Source organism: Mytilus californianus, unplaced genomic scaffold (genome assembly GCF_021869535.1).
Source record: "Mytilus californianus isolate M0D057914Y unplaced genomic scaffold, xbMytCali1.0.p SCAF_9, whole genome shotgun sequence".
Taxonomy (NCBI): Eukaryota; Metazoa; Mollusca; class Bivalvia; order Mytilida; family Mytilidae; genus Mytilus; species Mytilus californianus.
The window spans coordinates 17,424,587-17,446,917 of record NW_026262745.1 but is presented as its reverse complement, the minus strand read 5'-3'; the positions used below and the strand labels follow the sequence as shown (position 1 = coordinate 17,446,917).

The following is a 22,331-nucleotide window of genomic DNA, read 5'->3' as shown; positions in this document are numbered from 1 at the left end:
CTCAACTATATCTCAGCTGGTGGTTTAATATACTGAATTTTATAACGAAAAATCAATTGTCTAATTGTCATTGTTATAAATAAACCTTTGACATCACAGAAAACAGAAAAACTGGCCATTGTTGTAATAATCATTGACACAAATTAAGGCATCTCATTGCATGGTAAAATTCAAGTTCGTTGAACTTGGAATCGTTGTCTTTGGATCAAATTTTAGTATAAGTGGAGGTGTTACATTATACTCTGGTGCTTGACCCTGGCGCCTGTGTGACAGATGTCACAAATACCTTGATCACAGATTTGAAACGTGATACACCACCCCTATTGATCCCACTGACCAAGTTACATCCAAATCTCACAATCATAATAGTATTATGTATGCTGTATTAATGTAAACAGACTTGTTTGTGCTAATAGAGCTATAAAAAGCATTGAATTTCCAACCGATTACCCAGTTATTAATAAATGGATGCTTTTCAAAAAGATTTTGGGGTGAAATTTAGAAACTGTATTTAAATGGCCATAAAATAAATGTCTCATCATAGAGTCTTTATTGAATTTCGATGATTCAGTTTTCTTTCTTATTTTATTTTTTTGTCGTAAAAGTTCAAAACAGCTATGGGCTGTTTAAAATTCTGATGACGCTGGGGGAAATGGGAAGAAACTTTATCAATGACTTCACATAAAACTGTTTACCTGTTTTTGAGTGTCAAAACCACATTTTAAGTGTGAAGACATTAAAATCTTTGAACTGTAAAATATTATCAATTGTTATATATTATATTATTTTGATAGAATAATATGTCCTATAACCACAACTTTTATAAGATTACAAAAAATAAATCTGTGTGCAGATTTTATTAATGCCTGCGTCAGAATATCATACAGTCAGCTGAAGGGAATTTAATAACATAATAGTCCCTATTTTGAATTTTCATTGATGGTTGATTAAAACATTACTAAAGCTTGCTGTAATAAATGGACCAAAGGTTTGGAAATTAGTAGTGTGTTGTAAGACTGATGGTCAAAAACGTCATGATAAGTCCTTACTATTGAAAGGAATTTTTTTGTTGTACTGATTATAATAAGTTCATTTTGAGAGTCTAGCCACAGTGTTTAAGTATGAATTTTGTTGCTGTTTTGATAATCTTATAAGAAATAAAGAAACCAACTAACTATTGCAACAAAAATTTACAGCTTAAATTCTAGTTGGTCACCACTTAATTTATTTTGAATGAACCAATAATGGTACACATGATCTAACTAGGTAGCTATTAACTTACCGTAAAAGTACACTATTTATTTAGTTACTTTCAATGAGTAGTCCTGTCTTTAAAATCATTAATTTAATTTTGTTTCATTAGTCTGACATAATTCATTGTTATGAGGCCACCCAGGTCATATGCTAATCTATATTATATTGAAACAGAACAGTAATGTATTATAATCATATGTATACAGCTTAATATAGAACCTATTTCAGATTTATTTTCTTGTCAAAATTTATAACTCACAAGAATGATTAGAATTTTATAGATGGGGGAAAAAACATTTATAGCATTGTACTTAGGAATGTGTTTGTCATGAACTTTTGGTCTAAAAAGTAAACAAAAGTACATGACGAGAAAAATAAGAAGATGCTAATTGATAATCACAAATCTAAAAGCAATGCATTCTTCACAATAAAACTTATGCAATTACAGACCAAAAGCTCATTCTTTGGAAAATTTGTTATCTAAAATATTCTTTCGCCTGTAGTAGAAATTCTTTTTTTCTAATAGAAATTTTACAAGCCTGGGCTGGTGGGACTGTGGCCAAGCATGGAGACTGGCAATGAAAGAATGAAAACACAATTGACAAATTGAAAAAAAAAAAGAAAATCACATAGAGAGCTAAAGATTGAGCAACACTTATCCTACCGAAAATTGGATGAACTTTTAAAAGATCTACTGTAAAGTCATGTTTAGTGATTTAAGTGATAAATGTAGGAAGGAAGAAACAGGGGATTGTCACGACTAGAAACAGAATATATCTTGTTTAACTTTGTTATTTTTTAAAATTTATTTTGCTGCCTTAATGCTCAAACATCAGTAACCAATACACAACATGAGGCGTGTAACCACATCAATCCTGAGATAAATGATAGAAAAACCCATCACGATTCTTCTCAAATTAAATAAATATAAATAAATATTATGCTCCTATTGAAACTCTAGTAAAAGAAACATCATGATTGATCTACTGAAATGATATGAAAATAAACTTCAAACAGTTCTTTATAGTGTATATATATAGTTAGTGATTTTAGAAATGGCTAAAAAAAATATGTGCTATTAATGATTTTAGAAATGACTCAAAAGATATAATAGTATTTATTTTCATCTTTTCAGATTACAGTCAATGATAATGGAGTTCCAAATCTGTCCTCTACAGCAAGAGTTCTTGTTGAAGTCCTGGACCAAAATGACAACGCTCCAGATTTTCGTATCCATTCCCATCAGGTCAGAATCCTCCGACCAAAGACAGGAAGTAAGCAAAATCCAGTCTATAGAGTATTTGCCGTGGACAAAGATGAGGGTCTTAATGCTGAGTTGTCATACAGGATGCAAGGAAAGCGAGCCAGCAAATTCTATGTGGAGAAAACCAGTGGTCAAATCTATGTTGATGAAATTGAGCCTGGATCATATAGTTTTAGGGTGTGTACATGACATGCTGTAACATAACCATGAAATTTTTTATTAAAATCAAAATGAAGCCAAATGCTATGCACCGACGATTCATTATTATTCTTTGAATACTTATTTTTGTGGATTGTGAGCCTTACTGATGAATGTTATATCAGAAAAGTGCTTTGGACCCACCAAATTTATAATGTGTTAATTTTATCATTATCAACAATTTTAAACGTTCAACAAAATATAAATGGCCTATAGGCTTTTGTGTCCACAAAATCAAGTATCCACGAAATTAAGGGATACAGTATGCAAATTAGTAAAACAAATAGAAAAATATTTTCATTTTAATCTATTATGTTTTATGATTTTCACTAACATTACTGGTCCAGGTTTCAAAAACCAAGGCTAACCTTATTTGTTTTTACATGTTTTGTACATCTAGCAAATATGGTTAAGGCTTTTAACTTGTGCAGTGTCAATATATGCTTCAAAATGTAATTGTATTTATTATCATTCATATATACTTGAAAATGCATTTAAAATCCATTCAGAGAAATAAATACACACTAGATAAACTACATCTTATTTGAATTTTATTGTTATAAATACATCTGATCTCATTCTGGAACAAACTGAACTTTTTAACTGTATATGAGAAATTTTCATGATATTTTTTTGAACATTATAGGTTAGAGTATATGACCGTGGTGACAACAGACAGAAAGACTCTTGTAAGGTCATGGTTGAGGTAATAGAGGGACCAAAAGCATCAGCTAGCCAACCAGTATTTGATCAAGTGACTTACAAGTTTGACATAGAGGAGAATGCTGAGATAGAGGACTTTGTTGGAATGACAGAAGCTACAGATGCTGACTTTGATAAATTATGGTATCATGTTATTGGTAGGTTCTCTACAAGTCTGAATGTGAATGATTTTCAAACTTGGAATTTTTTCCTATCAAATGCATTATCTATTTAACGTTAACTCCTTTACATGATACTAACCACATCAATTCATTCTCAATAGAAAATACTACCTATACAGAAATGATGGAGTTTTATGGGCTATTAAATGATGCAGATTTGGAAGACTGTATTATCATGATACTAAATTGAATCTACATTTAATGTCCTGTACAATTTTTAGCTATCAATAACTGGAAACTCAGTAGAAATGACATCTAACCATTGATCATATAAACAGGGGAGAAGACTCTGCTGTAAAGGTTTTAGATAAGGGTTGATGATAAACCATTTCTATTTATGTTAATGATATTTAATTATACATGTGGTATATAAGGATGTAACTTGATTGTAGATGGAGATGATGACAATCAATTTGATGTAAAGACTGAGTCTGGTACTCTCCTAGTGGCTAAAAAACTTGACTGGGAGACGAAAAATCATTACAACCTTACAATCAGTGTTACAGATGGAATACATGTTACACTCACTACAGTAAGTCTTGTCACATATAGATTTCTTCTACAGTCATGAGTTAATTTAAAGGAGATCTGTTGCAAATTATACTCAGCCACTTTAAAGGCGTATTGAGTTGGCCATTATTTTATGTACTACCAGTAAAGTCTGGGTTTCTTATGCCCTATTTTACCCGTTTTTTTTTACTTTAAATGATCAATTTTCCTTTTTTTCCCTCTATGTTTAGTTTTCTTGCAAATTTAAATGCAGATGAGGTACACTCAGGTTGTTATAACAAATGTATACAATAACTTTCAGATCCCAAATATTTCCTTGCTGCGGTTGCCAATAATGTCTTTTTAAAAACCCATCCTTTACTGGTAGTATAGAAAATAACAGGCAACTTGAAGGCCTACATCAATATACCTTAGCAGTATACTCATCCATTTAAATTCCTGGGACAGATCCAGGGAACATGGGGACCAGACTTCTTGTGGCCCAGCTTTTGGGTATATATGTACAGTTTTCTTTGTTTTAACTGCTGCTTTCAATTGGCTGTTATCATGGATAACTATTTCAAGTACTTTGAAAATGATGTAAAAACGCTTCTCTGGTATTTAATGGGAGACTCAATTCTGCAATGGATCTTTTTCATGGATCTACTAAACAAGAGATGACCTTTTGATACACCTAAATTACTATGTTACAAAAGGTTATAGAATTGTAAACAAAACTGTGATTTTCATAAATACAGTAATTAAATTCTGATATTGCCAACATCTGATTACACTTGTATACAATACAATAACACAGAGATGGATTTGAAATGCCAGATTAATATAAATGTTATCATTTAGGTGGACATAACAATAAAATAAAGCAGAAATCCTAATCAGATAGGTATGGAACCACTAGATAACTTCTAGTGATTCACACTTAAATTTTATTTTCTACTTGTACCACTACAAAGAAACCATGTGTTTGCCTTATTAATCCAGGTTTCTTCATGGCCTTGATCAACAGTTTTAAGACTGTAATAAGGAATTTTTTATACAGTTTGAAACAATTCTGTTGGTTTGAATTTTGGGCACTTGTCCTTTTCACGGTTCAATGGTATGAGTACCTACTAAAAATGTACTGTTTAAGGAATTTTCATTAATCTTTGCAATTTAAATTTTGAAACTATTAGTGACGAATTTTGGCAATAGCCATACATAAATTGCTCTCCTAGAATTTCAGTGTACCTAAATTAAGAATTTATTTGAAAAGTAGCCAAAGTCACCCAAGGTTGATATGATTTTTGATGGCATGACACTTTAATAAAATTTATATTTTATAAAACATTAAAACAAAGGTACAATAAAGCGTGGGTGTGTTATCCAGGAGACAAGTTTTATCGGTGGTGACAAAAGAACAATCCTAAGGCTTTTATCTTGTCAGGAAATTATTGTGGTAATTAATTTGATAATATCTTGCCAGGATTTTGAATATTAATATCACGAAAAAATATATACATGACGTTACACGGCACAGTGCAATCCTGCACTATGATCCACTATGGTACACCATAAATTTCTGAGTGATATTGTCCATAAGGGTTGTCATTGTAGTGATGGCTGTACGATATATCAAAATTAGACACACAAGAATTGTTACTAGGTTACATGTACTTCCGGACAGCAAGGGGAGGTGTCGAAAGGAATTTTACTCTTTTAGTAAATTATCTTTTGAAACAATTAACCATTTTTGTGCAATTTAATCCTATCTATTAAGGATGGCTACTTTAATAACTAAAGTGTAAAAGTAAAAAGTTAGATGTGTAAAAATATTTGCATTGTATTGTAATGCAAGTTTTAAAGCTATAATACACTTTTTGAATTACATAAAATGAAGTACTTAGTTTTCTAAAATTGTATGTGGCATGTCTTTCAAAACATTTAAGATTTGTTTATTTGAAAAATAATCAGGTGAAAATTACGACTTTTCAAAAAAAAAAAGTTAAAACATAAATGTGCTGTTTTTTGTAAAGATTTATGGAAGTAAAATTAGATCTATTAGTAGAAAGATTTTCACTTGAGCTTTACAGCAATGTGTTTTAGATGAGAGAAATATGCCAATGATGTAGCATTAAAACAGATAAAACTTAACTCATTTGAACTTATAATGCTTCATCTTGAGAATAAAGTAAGATAGAATCTTGAAATAACACTTATTAGTTAGTAGAAAAAGAACTATAAACCTACAAGAATGATAATTCTCTGTAAAAAATATAAAATATAGTGGTATTTTGGAAGCGTGGCATATATGAGAAAATTTGAAACAAATTAGATGTAGCTTCTATAAAATAATGTAGATCTAATTTAATTGACAGAAAAGTGAATTACTAAATTGTTATAAAATAAAGGCTTTAAAGACATGATGCATTACCATCCATGTTCTTAATAGCATATTCATAATCAGGTTTTCCCTGTTTGGAAATGGAGGTTGATTCTACTGTTGCTCATAGATACCAAACTTTTACATTACAACCAAAACCAAAATTGTTAACCAATTTTTGTATTGCAACTGGTCATTTCAAATGTTTGTCTATTTTATTTTATAAAATGCCCTTATGAAATAGTTTGCCTCTGGTGACTTTATTGATTTACCGAAGTTCAACCTTATTTGGGATTTAACAACTGCTGTTGGTAAAAAAGAAATAGACTTATTGCAAATTTTTTTTTAAATAAAACACACATATGTTTTCAATTCTGATATTTCAAATTGAAGAATTTTTACAGTCCACAGTTTTCTTTAAAGAAATATCCAATATGTCATGCCGGGCTCCTTCATACAAACAACAGTTTTAAATAGGAAGAAATCATAAAAGTTTGAATCTAAACTCTACTTCAGGGTGGTATGAAAAATATTCTGCAGATTTCACCATGGGGTAAATTTCATTGTATGTTCCTCTGTGTACTGAAGGGTTTGTATGTAATAAAAACCTATATAGTACTTGAAAAGGGCATTGTTTAGCTATAACTTAAGACAAATTGTTTATACATGTGTGTATATAAATGGAGGGTGTGATGTTCTTTGATACTTATGTCTTGGTTACTGGATACCAGATGGAAATGAATGATTCAACAGGTTAATTAATGGCTGTCATTGTCAACTCTGAAAATTAAGAAGGTTACAGTGTTATGATAGCTCAGAGAAGTTCTAATAACAAATTATATGAGTTAAAGATGTATCAATGAGACTTTAACCAACCATCACAATAAACCAGAAAAGACAATGTGAACTTATGATATTCAACAAAAGACAAGTGTCTGCACATGGCAAATTTATAATATTCCCACTTCTAGAAAAACTGTGCATAAAAAAATAACAGAAAGTAGCAAATATCTGTGTCATACACTAAGTTCTTCAAAGGACAAGATTTCTATAATTATTGATCACATTCTTTTACACTTTGCATTTTAGCTGTAATGAATGTATTGATAAGGCATGTTTAATTAAATATTGACTCAATTGATTGCAAAAGCAAGCATGTCTTAGTTGCATAAAGTAGAGAATGCCACATAATTCTCTATTAGATTTTAAAGAGGTTGGGTTTTTTTTGTGAAAGGTTGAAGTTATAATCACAGATAAATCACTGTCACTGGCCTTTCCGGAAGATTTCATTGAAAAATGATTTAACCTGTATTTACTTTTATGTATTTTTTGCTTCAGGTAGCACTGTAATTACTTCAGCAGGTGTTTTGTAGGTTCTTGACACTAAAAATAATGACCACTAATACTACTTTTTTTGTTTGGACATGTCACAAACTGGAAAAATACCTGAACAAAAAAAAATCTTGATTAAAATTTGCATTCCTGCAGAAACAATGCAAACTTTTTACAGTTTCAAAACATTTGTTGCCATTGTAAAAGTTCATTGAACAGGCAGGTACTCCTAAAACATGCATATATTAGTACTTTAAATGGGTGTACTCTTAAGGTTAAATCGGATTAAAAGAATGATTTTATTTTGAAACCTTTTGTACCAGTGTATGTGATAACAGTTTGTCAATATAGGAATCAAGTTTATGTCTCAATGTTATAAAACAAAAAGAAGGATTTATTTTCCTCTTTGATGACTGGGGGTCAGGACCTGTGTTTTGATTAAATACACATATATTTTGTAACATGCCTTTCTGTGTTGCCAGATCTGAAACATCATAAGTTTTCGCAGGATGAGGTGAAAAAGGTCAATCGGGTTTTTTGTCACGAACTCATTGATAAACTGGGTATGGGGTTCTTTTTTCCTCCTGATCAAAAGACGAAATGTCTGATAGGAAATAAATATGTTAATGTGGAAATTTAAATTATTATGATGTAAGGCCGAAGTTCATCATTGGATCTTTAGATCTCAGTGATAACGATGCTCTTACAAATTAACGCTCGGCTTATGATGTTTAGTGTAAACAAATTTATATTCTTTATACTTGCAATGGTATACAATTATGTAACCTGCAGTGTACCTGTAGAGCCAAAATATATCAAAGTTAAAAACCTCTAATCATGTAACTTAACCATTTTAATGTCTTTATAACATTACATGCTTCTTTCCCTAGTCTCCAAAAGTCTGCAAAGTGATGTATGCATTTGTAAAAGGTTTTTCATTAAAATCATATAGTTTTTGGTCGTTTAAAAAAGATTTAGGGATGTTGATCTATGTTATAGTGCAGTTAAATATGTAGTATGAAAGTGTATTCGATAGAAATCATATCTTTAATAGATTGTGTATCAGCCAATCCTATAATGGTATTCCATTTTACCCATAGCTACCGTTAAGTGGGCATTACTGTACGACCAAGAGTGTTTCCATTAAATCACCTGCCATCTTGCAAAAAAATTACAAAAAACCTAGCTTTGTTGTCTCCTTGACATATACCCCTCAACTTCTTTTATTCATATTATCTTAAATTTCAAATTTATTGGTCTTACCTGTGAATCAAACTTCATTCATTCAAATTTCTACTATAGTGGTATTGTATATATGCACGGAAAGTCTTTATTATGGTTTAACAAGACGATTATTACCACAGTACTAGCAGTAGCAGTCCTTTGCTGCATGTTTTATAGGTGTATACAGAAATAAACCATGACCTGTTTTGCATCTCTTTGTGTTGGTTTATTAAATGTCACCAAAATAAAGCAAAACAGATTATCTTTAAATTCAGAAACTTTTTATTAAAATTATTTGTTTTTATTAAGAGATTATTGTTATATGTTTTGTTTTCAGGTATACATCAATGTAATAGACATCAATGATAACAGTCCTTTGTTTCTAAGTCCATCTTACGAAACAACTCTACCTGAGAACACCGATGTCGGCATGAGTATACTGAAAGTCTCGGCCATGGACAGGGATGAAAATAATCGTCTTTTCTATACCATAACAGCAGCTGAGAATGAAATCAGCATCAATAAATTTGACATTGACTCTAGAACAGGTAGGTTAAGGTCATTTTGAATTACCATGGTAACAGTATTATGATTTATTTCCATGTCTGTTTATAAACATCCTCCAGACTTTAACAAGACAAAATTTAATTTAGTTTGTACACTTAATAATTTATGAAGGAAGAAGATCGTAAAAGAGTCATATGTACATAAAAGTCTCTAGAAATTTTGACATCTATTACATAATGTCAAAGTAGATTTCAAGGTCATGTTGATCCTTAAGGAATGATTTACGGATGTGTTATCTTACCAACAGAAATATTATCAATGGTGAGTAATACAAAATAAAAGTCACATGAAATTTATACCTACAACTAGGTGCATATTACCTATCAGTTGTGTCATCTCGAGTTAATTTCAATATCCCAAGTTAATTTCAATATCTCGGAATTTAAGGTAGATCATAAGTATATATTTTTTGAGACAGAATTTTCTTATAATTTGCCAAAATGAAGATTTTACTATGCTCTTTTCAAAAATATAATAAAAATTATGGGTCACCGTGCTATTTTTCAAGCTATTAGTCGTTGAAAATTGCCTAAATTTGGTTAGATTGTTCATGAAAAAACACATTTGTGTGCATAAAAAAATTTCTATGAGATAGAATTTTGAAATAAATTGTGAGAAGATAGGTTTTATAATATTTTTTAAGAAAATAAAAAGAAAAAATGGTGTCACCGAACTTGTTTTCTTGCTACAAGTAAAAATTAAAAATTTCCCTATTAGTCCAGTATAATTTTTTTACTAAATGAGTTATCTCCCCTTAAATGGCTCATTTGAAAAAATGATTCTAAAAACCAAAAAAAATGATATTTGTTTAAATATTTTGAATAATACAATAAATCACCAAGTTTTCTTAATATAAATAAATAGTCTAACCATTTAATTGCAAATCTGTCTCCAAATTTGCAGATTTGGGCAAATAACTAGACCGATTTTGTACTGCGATTGTACAATCCAAGATGGCGGTATACCATGAATCTACCTTAAGTACCACGAGAGACACTGCTGACACTTTTCCAAGACCATATTGTTGCCACTGCTCAGCCCTTCTTCAGTTAATACCAATATAAAAAAAAAAACTAAAAGTTTGTTTTTTGTAGAATTAAAAAATTGATTCTAGAACCCACTAGCTTCAAACCACTGAGAATTAATGTCATAAAACAAAAAAAAGTATGATTATCATTATTAACTAGTTTAACCTTTTATTGTTCTTATAAATCCATACACCTAATATAATTTCTTTTCATTATGAATTCTTTCTTCTTTTTAAGGTGTGATTACTGTGAAAGAAGAATTGGATAGAGAAGTGATTTCTACACATGAATTGACAATCATGGTTAGAGACCAGGGGATCCCATCTAATCGTAACTTTACACGGGTTATAGTTAAAGTAACAGACCATAATGACCATGCTCCAAAGTTTTTATCCAGTACCATAGAAGGGAGAGTATTTGAATCTGCGGCTGTTGGTACATCTGTAGTGGAAGTAATAGCCCTTGATGATGATAAAGGAGAAAATGCTGAAATATCCTACAGTATTCAGTCTGGTAGGTATAGACTGAATGGTGTCCCCCATTACACATGCAGCTCTTTAGTGGTTATAAAAATGTTTTTTCTGCTTTTACCCTGAAGTCAGCTACAAAGTGACATGTTCAATTAAACATGTTAAAAAGACTGAAGTTAATGCACATGGGACTTGGTTCAATAAAATATTTGAAATCAGCAATTTTGAAATTTAATAAATTAGGTATCTAGCAACAAATCTACAGTCTAATTAAGCTCTATTGCTTGCTAACATACACTTCTCCAATAAAAACCTGTATTTTTCTTTTTTCAGTTTGAAAAAGAATAGTGGTAGAAGCTATATAAAGATAAACAAAAAATTCTTAAATTTCTCTGCAAAATATTTATGAATGAATACATCATTCCAGTGTTTTCCAAATTACTTCATTGAAGGTTGTTAATGTGTTGGCCTACCCCTATAAATATATGACAAACATTTAATTGATGTTTAATTTGGAGGTTATCAACATGCTAATCTGAGACCATCAAGTACTTGTACAAAGTACTTGTGGTTAAAACCATCAAATTTCCTTTGATTACAAGGTGAATGAGTACTTTTTTATTACCTTGTATTGAATGATAGGTACTAAGTGAATTTTTACAACCCTCCAATAGAGGTTCCCACAGGTTAAGTTAGATTTGAAATCGTGGATTGGTTGTAGAAATCTGTTTTTAATTTGTCATTTCAAGACAAAATTGGCAGCTATGTTAGAAAGATATTAAATAATTCATTTAATTCATTTAAGTTTTTTAAAGTGCAAAATTGTATGTTTATTGAATTATAATGCAAAAGAAATACCCAATTGAGCCTCTGAGGTGGTGTGGACAAAATGGTCTACAAAGTGACAAAGTCATAGAAGCAGAAAATTTGAACAACTATCATTAAATCATTATTTATTCATAAACACAAACCCAGGCTTCACCTTTTATGGTAATGGTAGAATGGACGCTAACATAGGGTCCTTTCTTTCACACATTCTAATTGTGTTTGTTTATTTTATTAAGAAGTTAAATGGAAATTATGTTTATTCTTCACAGTTGATTTTAAAGTTATGAGAATTTGATGATTTGACTTTTAAGTGGCTTAACCTACCACTTTATATATAAATTTAATTTTATGCTTATTATACTATTCAAAGCCATATTTATTGAAAATTTTACACAGATGGACAGTGAAAAGTACTTTAAAGTGTAGTTAAACAGTTCAAGGATTTCACATCATACTAAAAATGGCTGTTAATCCATACCCAAATTTTGCAAGGTGGCTGTATACATAATATGGACTATATCCTTTCCAAAAAAGTTAAATTGACAAAAACAAAATTGCTTTACCCAAATATACTTTAGCATATTGATATCAATATTCTGCATGTCAAAAAACATTTTTTCCCCAGTGAAAGTGAGATTGTAGATATATTAATGAAAAAATAAACGAAAATATCTGCATCAAGCAAGTATAACTTTCACAATTTTTTTTGTTTTCGTGTTTAATTTTTTACCTCTGACATTCAGTTCTCGAACTGTACATCTGAATTGCAGAGAATCACACAATCCAATCATTAAAGCTACTGTAAGCCGACCTTTGGACACTTTATAGTTCTATATAAGGCGTTAATGCCATGTTTAATTATGTCAGCTGCTGCACATCTGACCTGTAGTTTTTGTTCACTCTTTTGAAAGGTCAAACAAAGGTCAGATAAAACATGGATTTTTATAACAATTTTGAGAAATTGGAACCAAATTCATACTTTAAGGAAGATGAAATTATATTATGTATTTTTAAAAGGATACTAAATACTTTTTCTTTTGTATTTGGTAGTACTTTTTCAAGGTTAACGTTACCTAAACTCCTTTCAACATTGTGACCTTCGACGTTTATTCCTATTTTATATGGAAATCTGATATCAAATGTGTGTGTTGCAGTAGATGCAAACATTATTAATGTCCCTCTTAAGTTAGGGTACAAAAGGAACTGTATTTGTTCAGTAGGGGAAAAGGTCACAAAAATGTGATAAATTATGGTTACATTTATGTACGTTTGAAGACATGATGCATTATTTTGAAATTAGATTTTTATTCTGACAGCTATTTTCCAAAGACTCCTTACTTAACTTTATAGAATACAAGAAGTAAATGATTGTAATTTCCCTGTTTTTACCTCAGAAGGAGGTTTCTGCTAATTTTCCTGTTTTTACCCTAGGACAGAAGGAAGTTTCTGCTAATTTCCCTGATTTTACCTCAGAAGGAGGCTTCTGCTAATTTCCCTGTTTTTACCTCAGAAGGAGGCTTCTGCTAAATGAATTGTTAACCTGATAAAGAAAAAGCTAAAGATTAAAGCATATTTTGTAAGATATAAACATTAGATACAGATATTCTTGATCAATCCAGCGTAAAAATAAATACAAATAATTATGTGCATGGGTGTTTTTGTAGTGCATATTGTGAGAAATAATTGGTGATGAAAATACTGCCTATTAATTAATTTTTACACAGATTGTTATATAATATCGTAGTAAGTCTTTTGACATGAAACAATTCTATAACTGTTTGCTTACTTTGACAAGATGCAGTAAGTCTTTTGACATGGAACAATTCTATAACTGTTTGCTTACTTTGACTAGATGTTAGACATACCTTTCTAAGATCTACTACAGTTTACGTTAGACCTTCTAAAAACATTCTTCATTTTATGATCGGGGACTGTAGTTTGACAAATCTCAAATCAAAACTATTCCATAAAGGATAATGGACAAAAAATTTAAGAAAAATACAATTATTTTTAAAGCGACACCTTTTTAATGAAATGGTTTTTCACTTTTTTATGTTTAAAACATAAATTTATTAAAAGCATTGCTTGTTTTATGTATTTCAACCTGACAACTTCTTACTTCTCCATTTTAATGGGAATTAGGAATTTAAATACATAATTTGATATACTAAGTAAAGATGCAAGGAATATGAAACAAAAGTTGTATGCGACTAGAATCATGTAACTGAACTTTTATCTTTGTGTAACAGGGCCTTTAATTTCCTTATAAATCATATTTTAATGGGTTTTTCTTGGATCTTTTTTTCCTGTAGAAATTAAGTTTTTGAATTGGAACAGTTTCAAAGTTCACTCTAAAAATTTTTGTTCAGTTTGCATCTAGTTCATACAACTTGGGGTTGTTTATTTAAAAGAAGAAATCCATTGAAGTAAAACAAATTTCTTGCCACTGCAAAGAAACTCTTGTGCATTTTATGAATAGTGATTTTTTCAAATCATTTAGCATTTATTTATGTCTTGTTGTAAACTAGGGGCAAATATTTATATTTCAAAAGATTTTAGATATGAATTAATGTACTATTTTATAGATCTTACAGCTTAATAGGAACTGAAAAATCCATTAAAGAACTTTTAAAATAAACTTCACATATATTACAAATTGGAACCTATTGAAAAATGAAAAGTTACTATTTAAAAATTGTAAATTGTTCATGTGAAATAGAAATAAATTAACCATTAAATACATTTGCAGAAATGTTAAATTGCATTTTCTTGCTTATGTGCCCCATAAAATATTTTTAATTCAAAGTTAATAAGTTGATAAATGTTTTGATGCAATATGAAAATTGTATTAAGTAAAAAATGAAAGTTCTTCAAGGTTAAATCTTTTATGCTTGGCCATTGATGAAGAAAGATAAACTTCAATACACAACTGTCAAAGTTTATAAATGATGAAAATCAAATAAATATTATAGTTGATTTTCAAGGGTAGATCACCTCTAATGTGCAAATACAGTCAAAGGGGGATAACTTCATTTCCTTAACAATTTTCTTCATCACAACTTGATTTGATTAAGAATAAAACAGATTGTTGAAAAAAGAGTCCATTTGGTTTTATGATTTATAAGTTTAAACCATGCAGGATATAGAGTTTTGAATCACCACTGAACCCGTGGCTTAAAACTTATGTTTGTAAACCAAAATTATGATAATGAATGAAAAACCACTGCACTTGTAGTACAGAACTATTGGGTTAGATTTAAGTTGGCTGAACCTGGGACTATCTATATGTTAATATATAAGTCTTAGGCTGAGCAAAGCAAAATATATTTATGTGACTAGTTAAATAACCATTGTTAAGGACATTTTAGAACAATTGTTATGTTTTTATGTTTACTGTTAAGATCTGACAAAATTAAGATGTATTATAGATTCTAAGAAACAAATTGCAGGTTAGAAGAACGGTCATTTGTTTAATGATAGCTAGTGAAATTGTTAAAATGCTATTGATGAAACTGATTTTTGAACCCACTTTTTGTTGAGTGTCTCTGGAATTAACTGTTAAAACTATCTATGTTAAACTTTAGAAATATTTGTATTCTTAACTCTAAATCATGTATGTTTTTTCAGGTAACATTGGAGACATGTTTGAAATTGATGAAACTCTTGGATTGATCAGTGTCAAAAGACAGCTTGACAAAAACCAAAGAGGAGAATATAGTCTGATTGTAAAGGCAGCAGACAAAGGGAAACCACCACAAAGCAGTACCGCCACTGTCAATATTTACGTCACAATTTCCAATAATGCACCTCCAAAATTTACAGGCACTAATTACATAGCAGAAATTAATGAGGATATTAAAATTGGATCTAATGTTGCCGTTCTTGAAGCAAAGAGCCAGTCATCAGTTTATTATGAAATAATTCAAGGTAATGAAGGAGACAAGTTCGCCATAAATCCCAATTCTGGTGTGATTTACGTGAAGAATAAAATAGATTATGAACAGGTGAAATCGTATGATTTAATGGTATCAGCTGCTAACATTGTTGGTTATTCCGCTGTGACTACTGTTAAAATACATGTAATTGATATCAACGATAATACCCCAGAATTCAGTCGGCAGGTCTACGAGGGAACTATTTCTGAAGCAGCTCAGATTGCAAGTGTCGTTGTAACTACAGAGAATAAACCACTTGTCATTCACGCTACTGATCAGGATGAAAATGATAATGGCCGATTAAGATTTGAAATAATTGACGAAGATGCGAAGAAATACTTTGTAATTGATGCAAATACCGGAGCAATTAGAACTGCAGTTCTCCTTGATCATGAAACAATGAATAAGATTGAGTTCAGTGTTGATGTTTCTGATCAGGGAAGTCCAGTGTTAAAATCACATCAACCGGCCAAAGTAATAATACATATAGAAGATGTAAATGACCATGCCCCAGTATTCATGCCAAAGGGACTCTCCGCAATCCTCCTGTTACCTACAGCCAAGGGTGTACAAGTCACGCAGGTCACAGCAACCGACCCAGATACAAAATCATCGGATAATGTCAAATATCGAATTTTACATGACAACAATGGTGACAGTCATTTCAATATAGATCCATCATCAGGATTAATTACTGTGACAAATTATAATGAACTTAAAACAAGCTATAGTTTAACAGTTGAAGCTTCAGACGGAAAGTTTCAAACAACTTCATTTGTTAATATTACTGTGAAAACATCACACAGTAGTGGATTAGTGTTTAGTTCACAAGAATATCTTGTAACCGTTCCTGAAAATAAGGAAATACATGACAATCTGATGGTTGTCCAAGTAGTGAACTTCGCAAATGATCCTCTAGTGTTCAATCTTCTAAATGGAAATGATATGTTCATTATGGGGCAAACCTCTGGTGTTCTCCAAACCAAACAGAAAATGTTTGACAGAGAGGAAATTTCTAATTACGATCTTGTTGTTAGTGTTGAGGATTTAAATGACCCACCTCGTAAAGCACATGTTGTTGTTAAGGTCAATATTGAGGATGAGAATGATAACAGCCCTGTGTTTCTCAATCAGCCATACGATACAGTTGTTGCCATTAGTGCTAAAGTTGGAACACCTGTCAGACAGGTAGGCACAAATTTGTTATTAACATAAAAAGAGAAATAGAGTTGAAAGTTTTGTACAATTTTATCAAACAACTTTAACGTCAGTGCAAATTTCAAGCGTTACAAGTAAAAAAAAAATCGAAATGGTTGTATTAAGCAGTCACTTATATGCATGATTTTCATGTAGCTGTGAATTTTTAGAATATTATAGGGTTATTGCTTAATACTTGTACAATAACCCATTATAATAAAGTACCAATTTCAATATTATAGGGTTATTGCTTAATGTTAGTACAACAACCCATTATGATAAAGTATCAAATAGTTCGATGCAATATTATACCATTACAAGGGATTTAAAAACATAATCATATACATTCCTTTTACTTCTTCCAAGCTCTTTTGCATCAACAGCTGCATGATTTTTCTGAAGTCTGTTAACAAGTGCTCTAAGTTTATATTCTGATTCTATGTAGAGCCTACATGACATGAAGGATTCTAAAGGAAAAGTAATAATTGAATTTTTTTCAGGATGCAATATTTATTTCTGTTCATTGGAAAAGACTTTTTGGAATTCTTTATTTCTGTTCATTGGAAAAGACTTTTTGGAATTCTTTCCAAGAATGGCATGTAAAATTATCCCTGAATATTTTTTTATGATTTTTCAAAGTAATCTTCAGGAAATATATGTTATTATGTTGTTAAAATAGATGTAAATGACCCTTTAGAGTTCACTTATGAGTGCAACAATTAACATGCATAATATACTAATGATTAAATACCAGTATAAACAATATAGATGTGGTATGATTGCCAATGAGACAACTTTTCACCAGAGACAATAGGAAGAGGATGTAAACAACCGTAGGTTACTGCACGGCCTTCAACAATGAGCAAATCCATATCATATTGTAAGCTGTAAAAGGCACTTGAATGACAAAATGTGAAACAATTCAAAAGAGAATGACCAGATTTATGCAAAAAACAACATTAATAAAAAAAAATATGGCAGACGGCAACCAGCGACAAAGACTGGATTACTGTTTATCGAATATAATGAACAGTAATAGTATATTTGTTTTAAACCCAAAATTGATTTTAAATGTTATGTAATCTGTTATTTCTCAAGTACTATTCAATACAATGACTTTATATTTAGTCAGCCGCTTGGCAGCAATGAGTTGTAATTGTAACATGTGATCACTTTTTGGATCTGCCAGACACATACTTCCTGTTTTCTTATACTTTGATTTATGAATGGGGGTATGCTTAGCCATTTGTTAGTATGACATGATGATGTGCAATCTTGTAAATAAAAAAAATACTGTTTAAATTTATACTTCCTATGCTTATTTAGAACTGTCAGACATTCCAGAAAATATTGATCAACAAAAATAACTATATTACATAACAATAGTCTATTTGCCAATTACATATTTGATCATGATTATTACTCACTTTTGACATAGGTTGTTTCCCTTTGTCAATGGTAAACTGGTTCTATAGAGGACAAAATGGGCTGCTGTCCATGTAAAGCGTGATGAGTTAAAAGTGAAATATAGGTGTTTTACCCAATGTTTAATAATAATAAAAAATAGCTATTGATGTCAAAAGTTTTCTAGATTAACAAAATATTTTAAATGGAATGAAAAGATTTGAAAAACTTAAAAGATTACACACATATGAATTTAGTATTTTTGCTAACTCTTCTTTGTCAATAAAAATTTATGTCCATTCCAAGGGAAGTAACTCAAAAAGTCTCTAATTATGGGTCAATTAAGGAATTGGCAAATAGACTATTGAAAGGTGATTTTAACATTGTTTTGTGACAAATCTTTTTAGCATATTGACATATTTATATTCTGTTTTGTAGTTAACCGTTCAAGATAGAGATACAGGTGATAATGGAAAGGTGGAGTTTACAATGGCCAAGGGATATAAAGACAAATTCTCTGTAGATAAAGTGGATGGACAGGTTAAGTTGATGAGTCCACTAGAGAAGGCAGATGAAGGACAGACAGTACTGACCGTAATAGCCAGTGATTTAGGTAAAACTTGAGGAATCACACACAGTGGAAGTATTCATAATCTTTTGTCAAATCTGTTGTTCAGAAAAGTTATTTGTTACATCTTTTATACATGTGTTAACGGTATATAAAAAGGGCAAAAGATTCATGCACAAAAGGGTCGATCAAAAAAAATAAATTGAAAAACAGACAATACCATGGCCAAAAAAAAATCAACAAAAAACGCCACACAGAAAACTTAAGAATTGATCAAACCAAACCCCACAAAAAAACACAGGTAAATGTAGGTGTTTAGGGACAGTAAATTGTTCCTGCTTTACTAATGGCCCCTCTCATGTTGCTCTTGTCACGGAAAAATATGGTAATAAGTGGCATTCAGTGAAGTCACAATTGAGGAAAAGAGGACTGTATCGGGACTACAACATGATGAACATAGGTCAACCAAGCAAAGTATATGTTTCGTTACTTTTCACATGTATGCCTCTAAATATCAACAAACCTACAGTAAATCTGTCAAAGTATTTGAAGCTCGACAGAATCATCAGTGTTTCATGCATTTTAACGAAAACTCTATTTCTTTTTAAAAGATTGTAACAAGATTGTAACAAAAACATCTTATAAGTATACATTGAATAAAACTCAAGTCTCTGTATCTACTTGTCTAAAATCTACTAAACATTCTTGTATCAAATTTATTCAGGTTCTCCTAGCAAAAGTTCTTCTGTGAATGTCACTGTGACAATTATTGGTAGTGAACATCCAGTATTTGAGAAACAGTTCTATACCACCTCCATCAAAGAAGATGTAGCATTATTTACCCCGGTCATCAGCGTGAAAGCCTCAAGTCCAAATGGTCACAAACTTATCTACAGCATTACTGGTGGCGATCCATACAAAGAATTCTCTGTTGACTACAATATAGGTAGGTTATTTTACATGTTTCGATGGAAACACTATCTTCTTTGTGCTGGTGTGTTCTATCACAATGCACGGTTTTCCCAAATCTGAAAATAAATTATGACTAAAACTTTACTAAATAGGTCTTCACTATCTTCATTAACATTTATACTGTTAGTTTCTGTCTAATTATTTTAAACAGAATCAGTTGAATATGAATCTCAACATTTGTAATTTTCCTTTTTGGCATTACCTTCAACTGTTGATATGAAATTTCTTTAACCATCATTGATTAAATGGGGAATAAATTACTGAATGACGTCAGATAAGTAATAACAGAGAATTAAGTGTATTTAACAATAAAAATATATAACTACAGTAGACAGTTCAGAGCATGATGTGGGTTTTGTTGGTTTATACATATTTACATATCACACAGGTGGTACACTACACAAAACTTGAAGAGGTTTATGTTTCTGCTTGCTTTATTGTTCTATGTCACAGAGGTTAAGGAATCGGGAAAGTTTGATGTCTTGGACCTTTTACTACTGTGAAGAGCCTTTCATTATTTTGTATTTGAAGTCTGATAGACCGTTTAAGAGTAATCAGTGTATGCTTAGTAACAATTAATATAAGTAATAACTGTGATTACATTTCTCTGAAATTTGATAAGAGTCCTGATGGAAAATTAAACACGGAAGTCCAGACTTAATATATAGGAAAATTTTTGAGCCCCTTAAATTAGGAGGAGAAAATTCATTTGTTCTGTCATCAGTATATCAATAATTTTACAGTAAGTCCAAATCTAATAGAAAAATAAGGTTGAACTCTTGTCTACAAATAAATTCAACCAGTACAGAGAAGGAAGCTAAGATAAAAAATATATGTCAGACCCATTAAAAATGATTGCAGACAGAACTAAAAAATTATATCAGACAATCTACAAAACTTATGGCAAAGTAATGAAAAACTTTGTACAATAAAACGATAAAACAATATAATGTGAGACAGGCCCGAACATTAAAACCATACAAGTTGTAAGGTTTAGAACAAATATAATATTAAACTTTGTTTTGAAGCAATGTCTGACTTCACACAATAATAATGGTGGTGCTATAATACAGGGCTTCCAAAACGGTCATATATTCCGGACTTGACCGAAATTTATATAAAAAGTCCGGCTGCTCTTAGCCTCAAACGGTCAAATATCATAGGTTTGCCACTTTTTGTTATTCAAGGCATTTTCATAAAACGGTCATTTCACTTTTTTTACCAACTATCGATCGGTAAAAATGTCCGTTTGGGCATTATAGTTTATAATTGTGGCAATCTATTTCACAAAGATATTTCGGTCATATTTGGGTTTAATTAAACAAATGCAGCATATTTCATACTTTGAAGTGTCTCAGTTAGTCTACTCCTCTGGGTACACAAATGCACGGCTTGGTACATCAATAAAAAGTAGAAAAAACATTTGTTCTTTTATTTAAAAAACAACAAGCTTCTAACAATTATCCCTTCAATAAGTAATATTGAAGCCATAAATCATTCACTGATTACAGGTCATTACCTTTGATGAGAGACCTTAGCTTGTCTTAATCAATAGAATTGATGATGCATAACAATGACCATAAAGGTGATCAGGTAAACGAGGTCAAACATGTAAGCGTGTATGGAACAACATCCTATTTAATTACGCTTTGTAGATATTATTGTACATGAGCATTCAGTTTTAAAAAAGTATCCTTAGATTTTAAAATAATTCTTCAAATAAGAATATTTATAAATGAATTCGAATTTGTATGATATTCATTATTATATTTAAAAACACTGTACATCGTGTTTATACTGGGGTACGCTAAAGGGTGTTCAAAGTTATTTTCTTACATTTCAGCGGGTTGCATCTGATTAATTTAGTCTAAAAGATTGAAATTATAAGAAATACGTTAATAAATATGATTTGATGAAAAATTTGAAAAGGTTTTAAACGAATAATCGTCAGAACCACGTTGTTTGAACTAGTACACGTGTGCGCATGTGTCTATTGTCCGCTGGTGGGAAATTTAATTATGCATCCTAATTCTTCAATAATGCTAAAATTATCATTGATACCTTTATCTAACGTTCATTTCGAGTATTTTCTTGAAGAAATAACTGGAAAAGGCTACTTAACTAAATCGTAAACTTACACGGATATTACGTATCCGTCTCTGATCCGTGATTTACCATTGTCAAGTCAACATCCGGCATTAGGAAAATGTGATTTTAAAAACGAAAGTAAAGCTTTTGACAGCGTTATTTTGCACAAATAAAAGAGTCTAAAGCGGAATTAGGCATAATTAGTACGCTGATGTTGCACACTTCGAATGCTGCACTTTCAATTTAACA

General features: G+C 30.8%; 1 protein-coding gene across 7 annotated transcripts in view; it reads left to right on the top strand.

Moving 5' to 3' along the window:
- Positions 1–22,331, top strand: part of LOC127715423 (protocadherin Fat 1-like) — a 123,938-nt gene that overhangs the window by 71,569 nt on the left and 30,038 nt on the right. For all 7 annotated transcript variants that reach the window (XM_052221457.1, XM_052221456.1, XM_052221455.1 and 4 more), the window contains 8 exons: positions 2,390–2,695; positions 3,363–3,576; positions 3,993–4,132; positions 9,363–9,573; positions 10,858–11,133; positions 15,546–17,041; positions 18,893–19,067; positions 19,747–19,968. In XM_052221457.1, coding sequence (XP_052077417.1) covers positions 2,390–2,695; positions 3,363–3,576; positions 3,993–4,132; positions 9,363–9,573; positions 10,858–11,133; positions 15,546–17,041; positions 18,893–19,067; positions 19,747–19,968 — 3,040 coding nt within the window. The remainder of the gene's footprint in view (positions 1–2,389; positions 2,696–3,362; positions 3,577–3,992; positions 4,133–9,362; positions 9,574–10,857; positions 11,134–15,545; positions 17,042–18,892; positions 19,068–19,746; positions 19,969–22,331) is intronic.